Genomic DNA, 15653 nt, shown 5'->3' with positions numbered 1-15653 from the left:
GCGTATTGCCCACCATACGGCCCGACAACCAGGAATGATGGTCTGGGGTGCCATTCCTTTTCATAGCAGGATCCCTTTCGATGTCATCCGCAGCACCCTAACAGTGTACAGCGGCTCTTCGACGATGTTCTTCACCCCATTTTGTTATCCTTCATGGAAAGCTTCCTGGGCTTACATTTTAGCAAGGTAATGCCACTTCGCACAGCATGAGAGTTTCTATGGCTTGTATTCGTGCTTGCGAAACCCCACTTTGGCCAGAAAGGTTGCCGGATCTCTTCCCAACTGACAATGTTAGCATTATTGGTAGGGTCCTCCAACCAGCTCGGGATTTTGACGATATAAGGCGACAATTGGAGACAATTTGGCACGGCATACCTGAGGAGGATATCCGACAACTCTGTCAATAATGTCAAGCCGAATAACTGCTTATATAAGGGCCAGAGTTGGCTAAACGCTTTATTGACTTACTGAATATGTGCAGTTCTTTCTCTTGAGTAAATCATCCGAGTTATCTGAAATTGTAACCATTTGTTTATCTTCAGATGTGCACCACATCGACCGATTTTCATCCCATTCAGATAACTCCTGAGTGGTGCGTCGTTTCTTTTGTCTCCACAGGTGTGCCCTCGGATATGGATATTGATGCAAAATTTTATCTGCAAAATAGTTACTACTGTGGTCATCCGTCCAGATCTCTATGAATGAATGTGTTACTGTTTCCTTCAGCTGTCTGTTACTTCCACAGCCAGGTCACCGAATTTCCCGCCAGTCGCTGGGGAGCTGGGCAACGTGTGTCCCACAGTCCTGCCGGCACCAGGACGTCCAGAAGGCAGTGGGGAGCATACTTCAAGGCCGGCTGTCTGCCCTCGAGGTCAGCGTGGGCGCAGACTTCTGCCATGCGGGCACCGACGTCACGCCTGTCACCTACGAAGACATTATCGCCTGGTGAGTTAAGTTCTAAGTCAGCACTTCGCATCTTCTTAGATATTGTGATTCTTCGTGCTATACCCTATCCACCGTCCACAAGATCCAGAAAGCAGTAGATACTGCACTCAGCTTGATACCGTGTCGACTTCCAGATGGAATTCGATTCATTTCTGCATTCCCTAATAAAATACGAACATACGGAATATAAGACCAGCTGTGGGAAACTGTAGAGTTCGTAGTAAACAGTGCACAGCATGTAACTCTAAACTCTTAACGGAAAGAAGTTACTTCGGGCGTATCTCAAGAGATTGTTATAGGACCATTAAGCTTAACAATATACGTATAAAGTGAATAACGTCGGAAGTGCCACTGAGGCTTTTTTGTAGGTGATTCTATTGTATACAGAGGAGAAGCAACGATATAAAAATGTAGAGAAATGTACAAAGATCTAAAGAGGATCGACGCTTGTTGCAGGAATGGCAGTTGGCGCCCAACATAAAAGAAAATGAAACCTATTGCGCATAAACAGGTAGAAACACCCAATTCACAATTGGCACACCCAATTCACAATTGCCGAACATGGACTGGGACGATCCACATCCACTTAACATCTTGAAGTAAGCGTAAAGGGCAATTTAAGTTGGAACGACAAAAAGTGCTAGTCACCAGTAAGGAAGATGCCAGTTTCAGTTTAATTCGAAAAGTCTTCAGAAAATGTAGTCTACCTGCAAAGGAGTAGCTTACAAAACATTCGTTTGATCGATGCTTCAGTATTACTCATCAGTCTGGGATCCATACCAGATAGGATTGATAGAAGAATAGCAGAAGTTCCAGAGAAGAGGAGCACGTTTCGCCACTGGTCCATTCAGGAAACGCGGAAGCTTCATGGAGATACTCAATGAGGTCCAGTGGCATACACTACAGGAGAGGCGTTCTGCAGCACGATGCGAATTACTATTAAAATTACGAGAGCGTACTTCCTAGATATCTGGGCACAGACCGTTTGCAGGCAGGAAGACGCCCTCCGTCACACATCATAAATTGGCTTGCGGGGTGTAGATGTGCGTGAAGTAATCAGTACCGTCCAAGATGCTGCTCCAGGCGGGTGTAAAATGAATGTGCGCAACGGAAAATAATGAACGCGAAAATGAAGATTTGGTCCTGCCTGACTAACCCCTGAAGCAGATCTTTGGATCTCTTAACGGTGATATTATCGCCTCCTTCTTGATCTGTAACATATGAATTACAACATAAACATAAATGAATGATTAAGGGAACTAGTAACTCCAAATGATAAATGCTGTTTCCACTTATACATTTATTGTAGATTAAAACCACTTTATATATTACAAATGTCTATATATCAATGTCCAAAGGACATAAAGAGGTACAAATGAATTTCCTAACTAATATGATTGATCAATTGCCCAAATCTACCCCTTTTTATGGCTACGCCCTCTAATATAAATAATGCGATATGACTGGCATCATCTACGTATCAAACACTAGAAGACACTACTTTCAAAGATGATCTACAGTGGTGTCCAACATCAGTGGAAATAAAATTTACGTGATCACATTTGTTTAGCTTTATAGCCCTAATAAGACAAAGCAGTTAGCAATATCACTGTATGTACTGCATCCGGTACGTCGGAGTGATGGTTATCGAACACGTCTGCGATAACGGAAGAACTCCAGCCACAAAATATATATATAAAAAAAGCCATTCAAGCACTAGGATGGCAGAAGACGGTCCTCTGACGAGTATAATCTCATACTCTCTTCTCCTGTCTGTGTTCTACAGACGAGAAACGCTATTTCCCAGCCACAAGGAGGGAGTTCAGGTAACGTCTCAACGTGAGTATAAGCAGAAAAAGTGATCTCAATCACTGAATGCTGCGGACTCAATGATGACTTGCTACCAGGAGGCGAAGTCCAGAATCGTGTAAGTTCGCAACAGTACAGTACCTAACCGTTCTAACTATAAAATCTCCTGAGGGCAAAGACAGAAAGTCTGTCTGTAGCAACAAAAGCTGATACTGAGCGACCGTCAAACATGGGCACTCAAAACAGAAGACCTCCTGCTCTCCACCTCTGGCTTCCCAGCAAAGCTCGGCTCCTCTCCCTCGTAACTGCAGAAGGCGAACCATATTCTCGAAACCATGGAATATTCTCCCTCTCTACAGATTCTTCCGAATGCCGACCAACCATATTTTAGTCTTTTGTCGTCCACTGCGGAAAGTTTGCGAGGAAATACCAATACTCATACAATGGTACGCTTCTCAGAGTGAAAATCCTCGGGAATAACCCAGCCTGCGTGATTTCCTAGGTAATGCATCCTCGTTCCTCTCTGTGGCGTCCAAGATTTTCAGAGTTTCCAAAGTATTATCCGGATTTACTTCCGGCCTCACTGAAACACCGGCCAGCCGCCACTCTATTGTGCTTCAGCCCTCAGGTGCCTCGACTGTCCGTCTTGGGACTCCTTCCTGTGTTCAGCAGGACCAACACACCTGTGCAGGCTTTTCCACCCAGGGCCTGAGTTACGCCTGCTTTTTCATTTACACTGGCGTTCCAACCTCTACACGGTTGCATGTTCAAATCATGCCACGGCATGGATGTTGTGACGTCCTTAGGTTAGTTAGGTTTAAGTAGTTCTAAGTTCTAGGGGACTGATGACCTCAGAAGTTAAGTCCCATAGTCCTCAGAGCCATTTGAGCCAACCTCTACTAATACAGGCAATCATTCATTACGCCATTTTGATAATAAAGACAATCCATCACTTTCATGCAATAAGCGTTAACAGCTATATACAAGGTGTACGTGACAACGTCAGTCTTCTTTAAATATTCAAATATGCTATCTACAACCTGTCAAATGATACCTAATTCTGGTTGTAAATCACGGCAAAGTATGTAGATGAGAGCTTGTAAGGTGTGAAGTTATAGCCACCTTACAATACCCCCCCCCCCCCCCCCCCCCCCCAATGAACTATTTTGCGGCAGGTGGGGTAATTCTTGTAGTATTATCTCATCCAGTACAAAATAATATAACCATCAGTTATCTGTACACCCGAACTAATAACAATACGAGGGCAGAGGAACAATTGAATCATGATATATTCTTCCCCAGTCATTTTGCGTTCATTCATGGGCTTACTGCGATAAATATATTTACTACATGTATATTATTTAATCTGTCCGCTCTTTATGTTTGGAATAATTTCCGGACATGACAGCCGGAATATACAATAACATGCAAAATAACCCATGTTATCAAAAGAAATTTAACTAACATTACAAATTTTTTATGCTTTTTTCAAAAATGGCAGTTTCCATCTTTCTTTAGACTTAAGGCCTATGCTCTCTGTCATTCATCCATCCCTAAGACATAGGTTAAGGCAAGAAATATTAAAGTATCCCAATCTTTCCAAGGTGGTTGTCCAATATATCACATGTGCTTCATTTATCCATTAATAAGCAAAACAAGCAGTTATGACAGTTATTCTAGAGGTTATCTATTGGTCATTATACAATTATATAAAATTCTGTGAAACATCTTACATAATTTTACTTGGCCATATTTATGCCCTTGGCTTACAATAAAAAAAAGCATCATTTCACAAACTGATTATCCAAGTTGTTTCCCTAACGTATATACTCTTTAAATATTTCAAAAATCTTATGTTCTAAAGACTTCCTTGACAAACTGCATTTAAATTTGCTGTGACAACTAATATTTATAATAAGAGTTAGGATCGACCACCAATTTTAACTAATGTTCTTGCTCACAGTGTATAAAAATGGAATACATTAAAAAGTTTGAACCCATAACATCATTATCAAAGCAAATGACAAAGATTAATTTTACATAAATAAATATACAAATATTTGAAAACTGTGAAGCACACAGCATCATTATCAAAGCGAATGACAAACAATAATTTCACATGAATATAAACACAAATATTTTCTCAAGACTACAAAAAAAATGGTTCAAATGGCTCTGAGCACTATGGGACTTAACATCTGTGGTCATCAGTCCCCTAGAACTTAGAACTACTTAAACCTAACTAACCTAACGACATCACACACATCCATGCCCGAGGCAGGATTCGAACCTGCGACCGTAGCAGTCGCGCGGTTCCGGACTGAGCGCCTAGAACAGCTAGACTCAAGACTACCCTGAAAAATAAGTACAAGATGTTTACAAAAATGATAAATATATCGGAAACTGTTAGTTTCTGAGTGTAATTGTTTAGTATTCATCAAATTATATGCCTCTTTTATCAAGAGTCACAAACTGATTCGGATTTCACAACACACTTCCATCTTCATTTGTGTACGGGGATGGAAGCTACAGTTTTTGTGAAGTTTAGGAAGTGAAGATTGATTCAACAACTTGTTTGAGATCGGTCATGGTGGCTTTGCAATTCAGTCTTTGGACCTTCAGCCCATTCTTGATCCTGTCAGGTTCCAAATCTCTTGCAGATTTGATGATGTGGAAGGATCCTCGGCATATACAGCAAGGTAAGTGGATGTATGATTTGAAACAGCCAAGTTTTCGTAGAATTTGCACACAGTATGAGGGAGGTACAATCAGGTCACCTAACATTTTTCTGCGTCGGCTAAGAGAAGTGTAATGGTATATAGTCTTCAGTTCGTGTTTCTTCTTTTTTTTTACTATGTTTGTGTTCCTATTACTCTGTTCTTCATGTCGCTTCTTTCTCTTGATATAAATATTGTATTTTGGATAAGGATATCGGTAATTGTGGACAGGTAGGTTATCTGTTTGGTAACATTATACATGGAACTAGAGTCATCGTGTGTGACTCGGGTTCTTTGGAAGTCAGTGCCAGGTGACTGACTGCTACAAATTATGGTGTTTATCAGTTTCTGTCTGCCAGAGAACAGCAAAAGGAAAAGCAAATAGAGTTCACAGTTTCGTACAGCTATCAGCAGTTGCGCTGTATGTTTAACTGACTGTATCATATATGCACTTGCTTATCTCGTCCCCATCATGTAATACAATAGTGGAGACAAGTCATTAGTTGCTGTTTAAATACCCATCTGCACTTGACCCAGCAAGGTGTTGCCGATTCTGCTTACTACCTGTTCAGTCGTCGCCTGCCGCCCGAGGTCTTCGGGTAGATGCTTTTGAATAGGCCTGCTGTTTGCCCATGTCCGCAACACGGCTTTGGCTTACCAGAGGCGTCCGTTGCTTCCGCTTTTCTCTGCAGCTGTGCCATTAGCCTCCCGTTCCATCCGCACATCACATTGTTGCCTCCAGTGTATCTCACAAAAGGTTTTCTTTTGTGAATTCTGTACCCACTAATACATACAATTAGTTTCTAATTTACACACATACTACACAATACATAAACAAAATCATATTCAAATGTACTATGTGCAACGAATCAAGTGACACCTAATTCTGGTTGTAAATCACGGCTAAGTATGTAGATGAGTGCTTGTAATGTGCAAAATTATAGACACATTACAACGTTATGTATTTCTCTCCATTTGGTGTTACGTTACTGAATACTGCTTTCTGCCAATGTAAACTATGTCTTGTCAAATACAGCCTGTTCAGTTATAGCGGTAAGTTTACGTAAGAGTCTCAATGGTTCATTTACCTGTAGCTGCATTGCACTCCCTACTGGCTTACTGCCAAATGCATCAATGTATCCTAGCAAACTCAAGAAACTTATAATTAGTGGAGCATGCAATTTAAAAATATTCAAGAAAGCATTTGTTAAAATTATCTCGATCAAATTAAATAATCCTAACGGGTGTACAATAAAACTTCACATTCCATGTAAATGTTAAAGTAAAAACCTTGAACACTAGGAAAACAATAAAACTGTAAATGCCACTTGGTTCAGTTTGGAAAATGGGTTCCATAATGTATGGCAATATGCTTTACAAGGCTTCAGGTAGAAGGTATAAGGCGACAAAACATGCACAAAAAACTTTGGCAAACATATATTTCATATGGGGAGAATTAAACAGGGCCAAGTAATTAATCGTGTGGGGAGAGATTACTCTAATACCACCTAACATCGCTTTGATAATGACCTCTATTAGGCGAGGAAGAGAACCTATAACTTTCTTCGGTGTGTCATACCCAGCTGAAGCCACTCATTGGTGGTTCGATCCCTAGGAACTATCAAAGTAATGGTGATATTGATTGCCATCTTTCACCCGCTGTCCCAAATAGTCCCAAATATCATCTGTGAGATTAAGATCTTGTGATTTTGTGGGACGGTCGAGATGTGACGGAATGCCTAAGTGTCCATCACATAAGAAACGTATGTGTGCAGGGAGAGCTTACAAAATGGTAAACTGGATTTATCGAATCTGAGGAACTAAGAGATGCCAGAGGTTAGACTATGATTCACTATTGGTTTATAGACAGATATTTTACGATACACTTGTTGGTCACGTGGTAAGTCACCTGACAGTATATTAGTCATGTTCCTAAAAGAGCAGACTGGTCGGTTTGAAGCGCTATAGATGGTGTAGAACCGGTACCAGGCCGTCACCTGATCCTCAGCTGCAAATGTAAGTCGTGGAAATAAAGTAGTGTGTATGTGGCAGCTGTTTCTATGGAATCAGTGCGGTGCGACAGGTTGACGAGGAGACATGGCAGATGGGCAGAAGGTTGTGCCGTACGCCGTCGATACCATGGAGGGCAGTTCGCATCATGAAGTTGGTAGCAACTCATGTGATTGCCCCGCCAGTCTGCGGCCGCCTGCATGATGCATCCTTTGCAGCACGCGAGGCTTGTGCTACCACGGAGCTGACTTAATAAGACACTACACCGATACTAGCCAGTCTTTTGGTAGTGTTCTTTCGGCGCATTCGAAGTCTTATTAGTTAGCCTCTGTTATTGTTGCATATAACGAACCTGCCTGTCTCACATAATTATTTTGGACTTTCATAGGACTTGCTGAGACTCAAGTTAAATAAAGCAGTGTTATGCAGCCAGTTCCCGTTAAAATATGTGAAATTTGTTGTGGTATATCGTGGAATATTCCTGCTTCACTCCTGTAGCTAATGGAGATCCGCGCTATACGTAGCTTTCAAAATTTGCTTGTAACGGAGATGGTGTTCCAAGCAGAGAGCTGCAACTGAGTTTCCTTTGGCGGAAAACCAGAGCATCGCGTATGTTCATAGGGGCTTTCAGAATGTCTACGGAGACCTTGAAGTGAACAAAAGCACGGTGATTCGTTGGACGAGTAATCGGTCATCATCGCAACAAGGTCGCGCAAACCTTCCCTATCTCCCTCGTGTCACTTGGTTCTACACAGCTTGACTCCTGCAGTGTCAGAAAGTGCGGACACTCTCATTCGAGATGATCGACAGATCACAATCAAACACCTTGCTGCACAGCTGGACGTCTCTGTTAGTAGTGCTGATACACTCGTCCACCAATTGGGGTACTCGAAGATGTGTGCCTGTTTGATTCCTCGCTGCTTAACAGAAGACCTCAAAGAATAATGACGGAACATCTGTGCGGAACTGCTTGTGCATTAAGAGGCTGATGCTGACAATTTTTTGCTGAACACCGTCATAGGTGATGAAACGTGGATTCATCGCTTCGAACTGGAAACAAAATGGCAATCCATAAAGTGGTGCCACACCATTCCTACTCGGAAGAAAGGTTCAAAGCCACGCCCTCCGGCGGTAAAGTAATGGCGACCATTTTCTGGCACTCTGAAGGGATTATTCTGTTTGATGTCCTCCCTCGTGGTGCAACGATCAACTCTGAAGTGTACTGCGCTACCCTCGAAAACGAAGAAACGACTTCAGCATATTTGTCGCCGCAAAAACGCACACGAGCTTCTCCTTCTCCTCGACAACGCAAGGCTTCACAAAAGTCTGCGCACCGGTGAGGGGCTCACAAAACTTCATTCGACTGTTCTTCCTCAGTCACCTACAGCCTGGCTCTCACCAGGATGCACACCGCGAGAAGCAGTATGTGGATGATGGGGAGGGCCAGCCGGGGTGGCCGAGCGGTTCTAGGCCCTACAGTCTGGAACCGCACGACCGCTACGGTAGCAGGTTCGAATTCTGCCTCGGGCATGGATGTGTGTGATGTCCTTAGGTTACTTAGGTTTAAGTAGTTCTAAGTTCTAGGGGACTGATGACCACAGCAGTTAAGTCCCATAGTGCTCAGAGCCATTTGAACTATTTGATGGGGAGGTTAGTGAAGCAGTAAGGCGTTGGCTCCGGCGTCGACCAGTGAAACTGTGCCATGTGGACATATAGGCCTTCTCAGTAAGGCGTCGTAAGGCCGTCGCACTGAACGGAGATTACGTTGAAAAATACGGTTTTGCAGCCAAAAGGGTGGGGAATAGTATGGTATATTGAATCCTGAATAAAACCAACCTGCTTTCGGAAAAGAGTGTTGCATTACTTATTGAAAGTCCCACCTCGTATTTTTGCTCTCTGTCTCAGCGGCCACCTACTGCAACCCTGGGCCGATCCAGCAGAGAATGCTGCTGTCACACATTGCCTGACCAAAACAAAAATGACGCACCCAGAGACATGGTCGGATGTCACTGTAACTTTGTACACGTATACTCCATTGGCAGATAGGTAAATGATTACAATTGAAATTCTCTGTGACAGGTAAACTGCCACCAGATAGAATAATGTTGTTAGAGTTTAGTGTTGTTGCGATGTCTCCTGGAATATATAGGTGTAAGTGGAGCGAACAGTATAAGATGTTGAATTATCACTGTGAAGGGCATGGAGAAGCAACGTACTAGTATGAGACAGCGTTATCAGCACCTTTTTCAGTTTTAAAGGTGACTCTTTGCGGATCTCCATTTGGCCAACTGGTCGGGTTGTCCTTTATTCAGATTTTTCGGGCTTATCGATGTGACAGTGGCTTGATGTTGGACTGCATAGGAATGTGACTGCTGGTTTAGTAGTAGTCAAGGCTCTGGCCTACCACGTCTGTCCATCACGATGGAGGATTGCCATATTGTACACCAACCACATGGTTGCCTCTTCACATCTGCGCCTACCATCCTAGAACAAGTTGTAGACGCCCTGCAACAGTCTATCTCATCCTGCGCGATTGATCGAAAAGTAGTAGCAGCAAAACTAAGACCAGTCCATACGTAGGCTGCCGTTAACATCACAACACAGACGGCTGCTGTTGATGATGGCATCCTCTTTGGTAAAATATGCCTAAGGTAAAACAGTTTTCATTTGTAGCTCTGGGCAGGAGCATTTCATTATCAGGAAAAACAAAACTATCATTCTACGTATCAAACCAGGACGTGTGAGATCCCTTAATTGTATAGGTAGATTAAAAAATTTCGATAGTGAAGTGGATGGGTTGACATAAGGTATAGTGGGGATTAGTGAAGTTCCGTGGCAGGATGAACAGGACTTCTGGTTCAAAATGGTTCAAATGGCTCTGAGCACTATGGGACTCAACTGCTGATGTCATTAGTCCCCTAGAACTTAGAACTAGTTAAACCTAACTAACCTAAGGACATCACAAACATCCATGCCCGAGGCAGGATTCGAACCTGCGACCTTAGCGGTCTTGCGGTTCCAGACTGCAGCGCCTTTAACCGCACGGCCACTTCGACCGGCCAGGACTTCTGGTCAGGTGAGTAAAAAAGGAGATACAGTTCTGTATTCTGGTCATAAACGGAATGGGCCAATCTGGTCCGACCGACCACAATGCCATCGTCTGCAAAGGTGTCTGCGGGTGCGGTATGGGGGATCATATCGTCACTTCATTGCTCTTCCGATGGTTTTGGGGTTTCTTGACCTTGGAAGCGCTCGGTTGAGCAACTCCTCAGGTGGCCTCACGAGGCTGAGCGCACCTCTTACCAATTCTCCCACATAGGAAAAATGCCTGGCAGAAGAGAGAATCGAAACCATGTCGCCAGCATGGCAATCAGCTGCGTTCATCACTCAGCTATGGAGACTGACTGTCAGGTGAGTGCATGATTATAAACACAAAATCAAACAGAAGTAATGCAGGAGCAGGTCTAGTTACGAATAAGAAAACAGGAATGCGGGTAAGCTAATATGAGCAGCATAGTGAAAGCACTATCGTAGCCAAGTCAGACACAAAGCTAACACCTACCGCAGTAGTACAATTTTATATCCGAACCAGCGCCGCAGATGATGAGAAGAGTGGAAGAATGTAAGATAAAATAACAGAAATTGTTGAGACGGTTAAGGGAGAGGAAACGTTAGCTGTGATGAGTGGTGTGGAGTTCGGTAGTTGGAAAAGAAAGAGAAAGAAAACCAGGAGGAGAATGTAGACATGGTGAAAGAAATGTAAGAGAAAGTTGTCTGATAGAATTTAGCACAGTGCGTAAATTTAATCATCGCTAACACTTGGTTTACTGATAATGAAAGAAATTTGTATACGTGGAAGAGCCCTCGAGACGCTGGAATGTTTCAGACTGTTTTTATAATAGTAAGACAGAGATTTCGAACCAGATTTTAAACTGTAAGATATTTACAGGGGCAGATGTGGACTCTCACCATAATTTAATTGGTTATGAATTGTAGATTAAAACTGAAGAAGTTGAAGAAAGGTGGGAAACTGAGGAGATAGGACCTGGATAAGTTGAAGAACCAGAGGTTGTTGAAAGTTTCAAAGGGAGTATTAGGCAACGATTGACTGAAACAGGAGGAAGGAATATTGTAGAAGACGAATGGATAGCCTTAAGAGAAGAAATATTGAAGGCAGCAGCGGATGAAGTAGCTAAAACGACAAGGTCTAGTGGAACTCCTTGAATATCACAATAGGTATTGAATTTAATTTGTGAAAGGAGCCGAGGGGAGGGTCTCAGCTAAAGGCTCAGTCGATTCTGTGACTGTCTTGACTGTAGATTTCTGAACCTGCATTATGGGGTGCAGAATTGTAGAACTCTCGTTGATACGTCAGGGGTGCAGTGTCAAAGGGTAGCAGAGTACTTTTGGACTGTACGAGGGTTTTTTTTACGCTAGCCGGTAGTTTGAGGTCCTCTGATGAACACTCGCCAGACAGTACGCAGAGACCGATATCAGGCCTTGTACAAAGTAAAAGCACTTCGATTGTCAAAAGTTTGACTGTAAATTGTCGAATTATTCGTTATAAGTTCCTGAATTTACTGCCTTCCACGAAAGCTGTCACGCTAAAATTATACTCGTAGCCGAGAGCAGGCTGAAACCCGAAATAGAAAGCTCTGAATTATTTAGCGAAACCTGGAATGTATGTCGATAAGAAAGATTAGACGCTATGGGTTGCAGAGTGTTCATCGGCGAAAATATTGTGACTATCGACGTCGAAATTGAATCTGACTGAGAAGTTATGAACGCTTGGAATAGATGCAGATGAACTCAGATTAATGACAGGACGTTTATACCGGCCACCCGAATCCGCCGTGACAGTTTTATAATCTTTTTCCGAGTGTCTTGGCACAGTAGCTCATGTCAGTTGGAGGCTGATTTAACCTACCGAATGTGGACTGAGACTTCTGTGGATTCACTGCAGATTGTACGGAAAGGCAGTCTTGTGAAGTATATTTGAAAGCGATTTCCTAAAACTGTCTTGGGCAGCTATTTCGGCAGCTCACACGCTGCCTTGCAGCTTCAAACAGGTCTAACCTTATCGATGGTGTGAGTACAGAGTCAGGGATTAGTGATCCATCAAGAAGGCTAGGAGAATATTTTTCCTAGAAAGAGCAGATAAGCAGCTGTTAGCATCTCATTTAGTAAATGAATGGTCACCATTTAGTTTCAGTATGACGGACGGACGCAGAGGAGTTATGGACAAAGTTTAAATGGATTGTTAATCGCGCCCTGGACAAGTATGTACTGAGTAAGTGAATTAAGGATGGAAAATACTCACTGTGGTTTAATAAAAAAAATTCGGAAATAGCTGAGGAAGCAAGTTAGTGGTGTATAAAATGCATGTTTGAACGTCAGCCGCTTTTTTATTTAAAACCCAAATACAGACCGGTTTCATTCACAGACCATCTTCACGGATTAGGGTTAAAACAGTTTAGCCCACAAAAAAGGCCACAACATCACGTATGTTATTGTTAAATAATAGCCACGTCTCATACGTAGAGCATGGGTTTCAAATAAAAAAGCCGCTGATGGTCAAACATGAATTTTACACATTACTTGACGGCTGTTAATGGTTACTTTCCAAAAATATTCAAAAGTTAGTAGAAATTCGTGGGTCGGTAAAAAGATCGATGCGTGAAGCGTACAAAAACTACCAACGTCCTACCGTAGCAAAACATCTTGCCCAGTACCCAAAATAATTCTGATCGTATGTAAAATTGCTAAGCAGGTCGAAGGCTTCAATTCAATCACTCATTGGCCAGTCTGGTATGGCAATAGGAAAGGAAAGTCGAAGTTTTAAACCTCGCATTTAAGAAGTCATTCCGGCAAGAGGATCGTACTAACATACCGTCGTTTGACAGTCGTACAGACTCCCGTATCTACATCTTCAACTACATTTATACTCCACAAACCACCCAACGGTGTGTGGCGGAGGGCACTTTACGTGCCACTGTCATTACTTCCCTTCCAGTCGCTTATGGTTCGCGGGAAGAACGACTGCCGCAAAGCCTCCGTGTGCGCTCGAATCTCCCTAATTTAACATTCGTGATCTCCTCGGGAGGTATAAGTAGGGGGAAGCAATATATTCGATACCTCATTCAGAAACGCACCCTCTCGAAACCTGGACAGCAAGCTACACCGCGATGCAGAGCGCCTCTCTTGCAGAGTCTGCCACTTGAGTTTGCTATACATCTCCGTAACGCTATCACGCTTACCAAATAACCCTGTGACGAAACGCGCCGCATACTTGGCTTAAATAAGCAACTGAAAGAGTTGAAAACAAATAAGTCGCCTGGTCCATGAAGAGTCCCATTTCCGTTTTATAGAGAGTACTCTACAGCGTTGGCCTCTCACTTAGCTTGAATTTGTCACGAATCTCTCACCCAGCCCAAAGTCTCAACCGAATGGGAAAAAGTTCAGGTAGTTCCAGAATATAAGGAGGGTAAGAGAACGGAACCACGAAATTACAGACCCGTACACTAGCCCCAGTTTGCTGCAGAATTCTTGGACTTATTCAGAGTTAGAATATAATAAATTTCGTTGAGCCGGACGAGCTTGTACCCACAAATCAGAGTGAAAAATGGAAACAACGCTCGTGCGAAACTCAATTTTCCCTTTCTCACGCGGTATCCCGCGAAACACGGATGAAGAGCTACAGGCAGATTTCATATTCCTAGAGTGTCAGACGTCGTTTGACACTGTGCTGCACTGAAGACTGTTAAGGAAGGTACGAGCACAAGCAATAGGTTCCCGGATATCGGAGTGGCTAGAAGACTTCTTGAGTAAAAGAATCCAGAACGTTATACTAGACCGCGAGTGTTCTACAGAGACAAGGTTATCTCCAGGAGTGCCTCAGGAAAGTGTGGTAGGACTGCTCCTACTCTCTACACACATAAGTGAGCTGACGGAAATGGTGAGTAGCAATCTGCGGCTATTTGCTAGTGATGCTGTGATGAATGGAGGTGTCGTCGTTGAGTGTAGGAGGATACAAAATGACTTAGACAAAATATCTAGTCGATGTAACGCACGGTACCTTGGTCTAAATGTGGAAAAATATAAGTTAATGCAGATGAGTGGGAAAGACAATCCCGTAATATTTGAATACATAATTATTGTGAAGTTCTTGATACAGTTACGTGATTAAATATGTGGACGTAAGATATAAATGGAACCGCAGGTAAGGATGGTTGTAGGGAAGGCAAATGGTCGACTTTGGTTTATTGGGAGAATTTTAGGTAAGTGTGGTTCATCCATAGAGGAGGTCGAGCATGGAAATTAGTGCGACCAATTCTTGAGTACTTCTCGGGTGTTTCGGATCCCCTCCAGATCGGATTAAAGGAAGGCATCGAAGCAATTCAGAGGGCTGCTAGATTCGGTACCGATAGGTTAGATCAACACGCGAGTATTACGGACATGCTTCGTGAACACAGGTGGGAATTCTTGGAAGGAAAGGTGATTTTCTTTTGCGGAACACCATTGAGAAAATTTAGAGAACCTCTGTTTGAAGTTGAATGCAGATCCACTCTATTGACGCTAACGTTCATTTTGCGTAAGGACCATGAAGCTAAGAAAAATAGGGGTCGCAAGGAGGCATATAGGCAGTGGTGTTTCCCTTTCTGTTTTCGAGTGGTACAGGACAGGAAGTGACTAGTAGTGGTTCAAGGTGCCCTCCACCACGCGCCATACGGAGGCTTGTGGAGTATATATGTAGATGTAGATGTAGAATATAAAAATACAGCAGAGGAAACAGGAGAAAGGAAATTCAAACGACATATATTGTGTTAGAACATTATGAATTATCTCGAAGAGAACGGTCTATTGACACACATTGAACATGGATTTAGAAAACATCGTTCTTATGAAACACAACTAGCTTTTACTCACACGAAGTGTTGAATGCATTCGACAAGGTATTTCAAGTGGATTTCTAGATTTCCAGAAGGGTTTCGACACTGTATGTCACAAGCGGTTTGTAATCAAATTACGTGCTTATGGAATATCTGTCGCGTTCCACTGACGAGTCCTGAGAGGGGGTAGGAAGGACTGCACGAATGCGCGTCATGCACCTCACCGACAAGGTACGTTGAGAACAACTTCTGCTAGTGGGCCGCCTGTTCTTGACTTGCTTGG

The 15653-nt window shown here is 43.0% G+C and overlaps 1 protein-coding gene across 1 annotated transcript in view; it reads left to right on the top strand.

The window, feature by feature from the left end:
• The window catches only part of LOC124805617 (regulator of hypoxia-inducible factor 1-like), a 228996-nt gene that overhangs the window by 10672 nt on the left and 202671 nt on the right, over window positions 1–15653 (top strand). Inside the window, exon 4 of the mRNA XM_047266184.1 lies at window positions 746–945. Within this exon, the coding sequence (XP_047122140.1) occupies window positions 746–945 (200 nt within the window). The remainder of the gene's footprint in view (window positions 1–745; window positions 946–15653) is intronic.

This window comes from Schistocerca piceifrons, chromosome 7 (genome assembly GCF_021461385.2).
Source record: "Schistocerca piceifrons isolate TAMUIC-IGC-003096 chromosome 7, iqSchPice1.1, whole genome shotgun sequence".
Lineage (NCBI taxonomy): Eukaryota > Metazoa > Arthropoda > Insecta > Orthoptera > Acrididae > Schistocerca > Schistocerca piceifrons.
The sequence above is the reverse complement of the archived record's forward strand: the minus strand, read 5'-3'. Positions and strand labels throughout refer to the sequence as shown.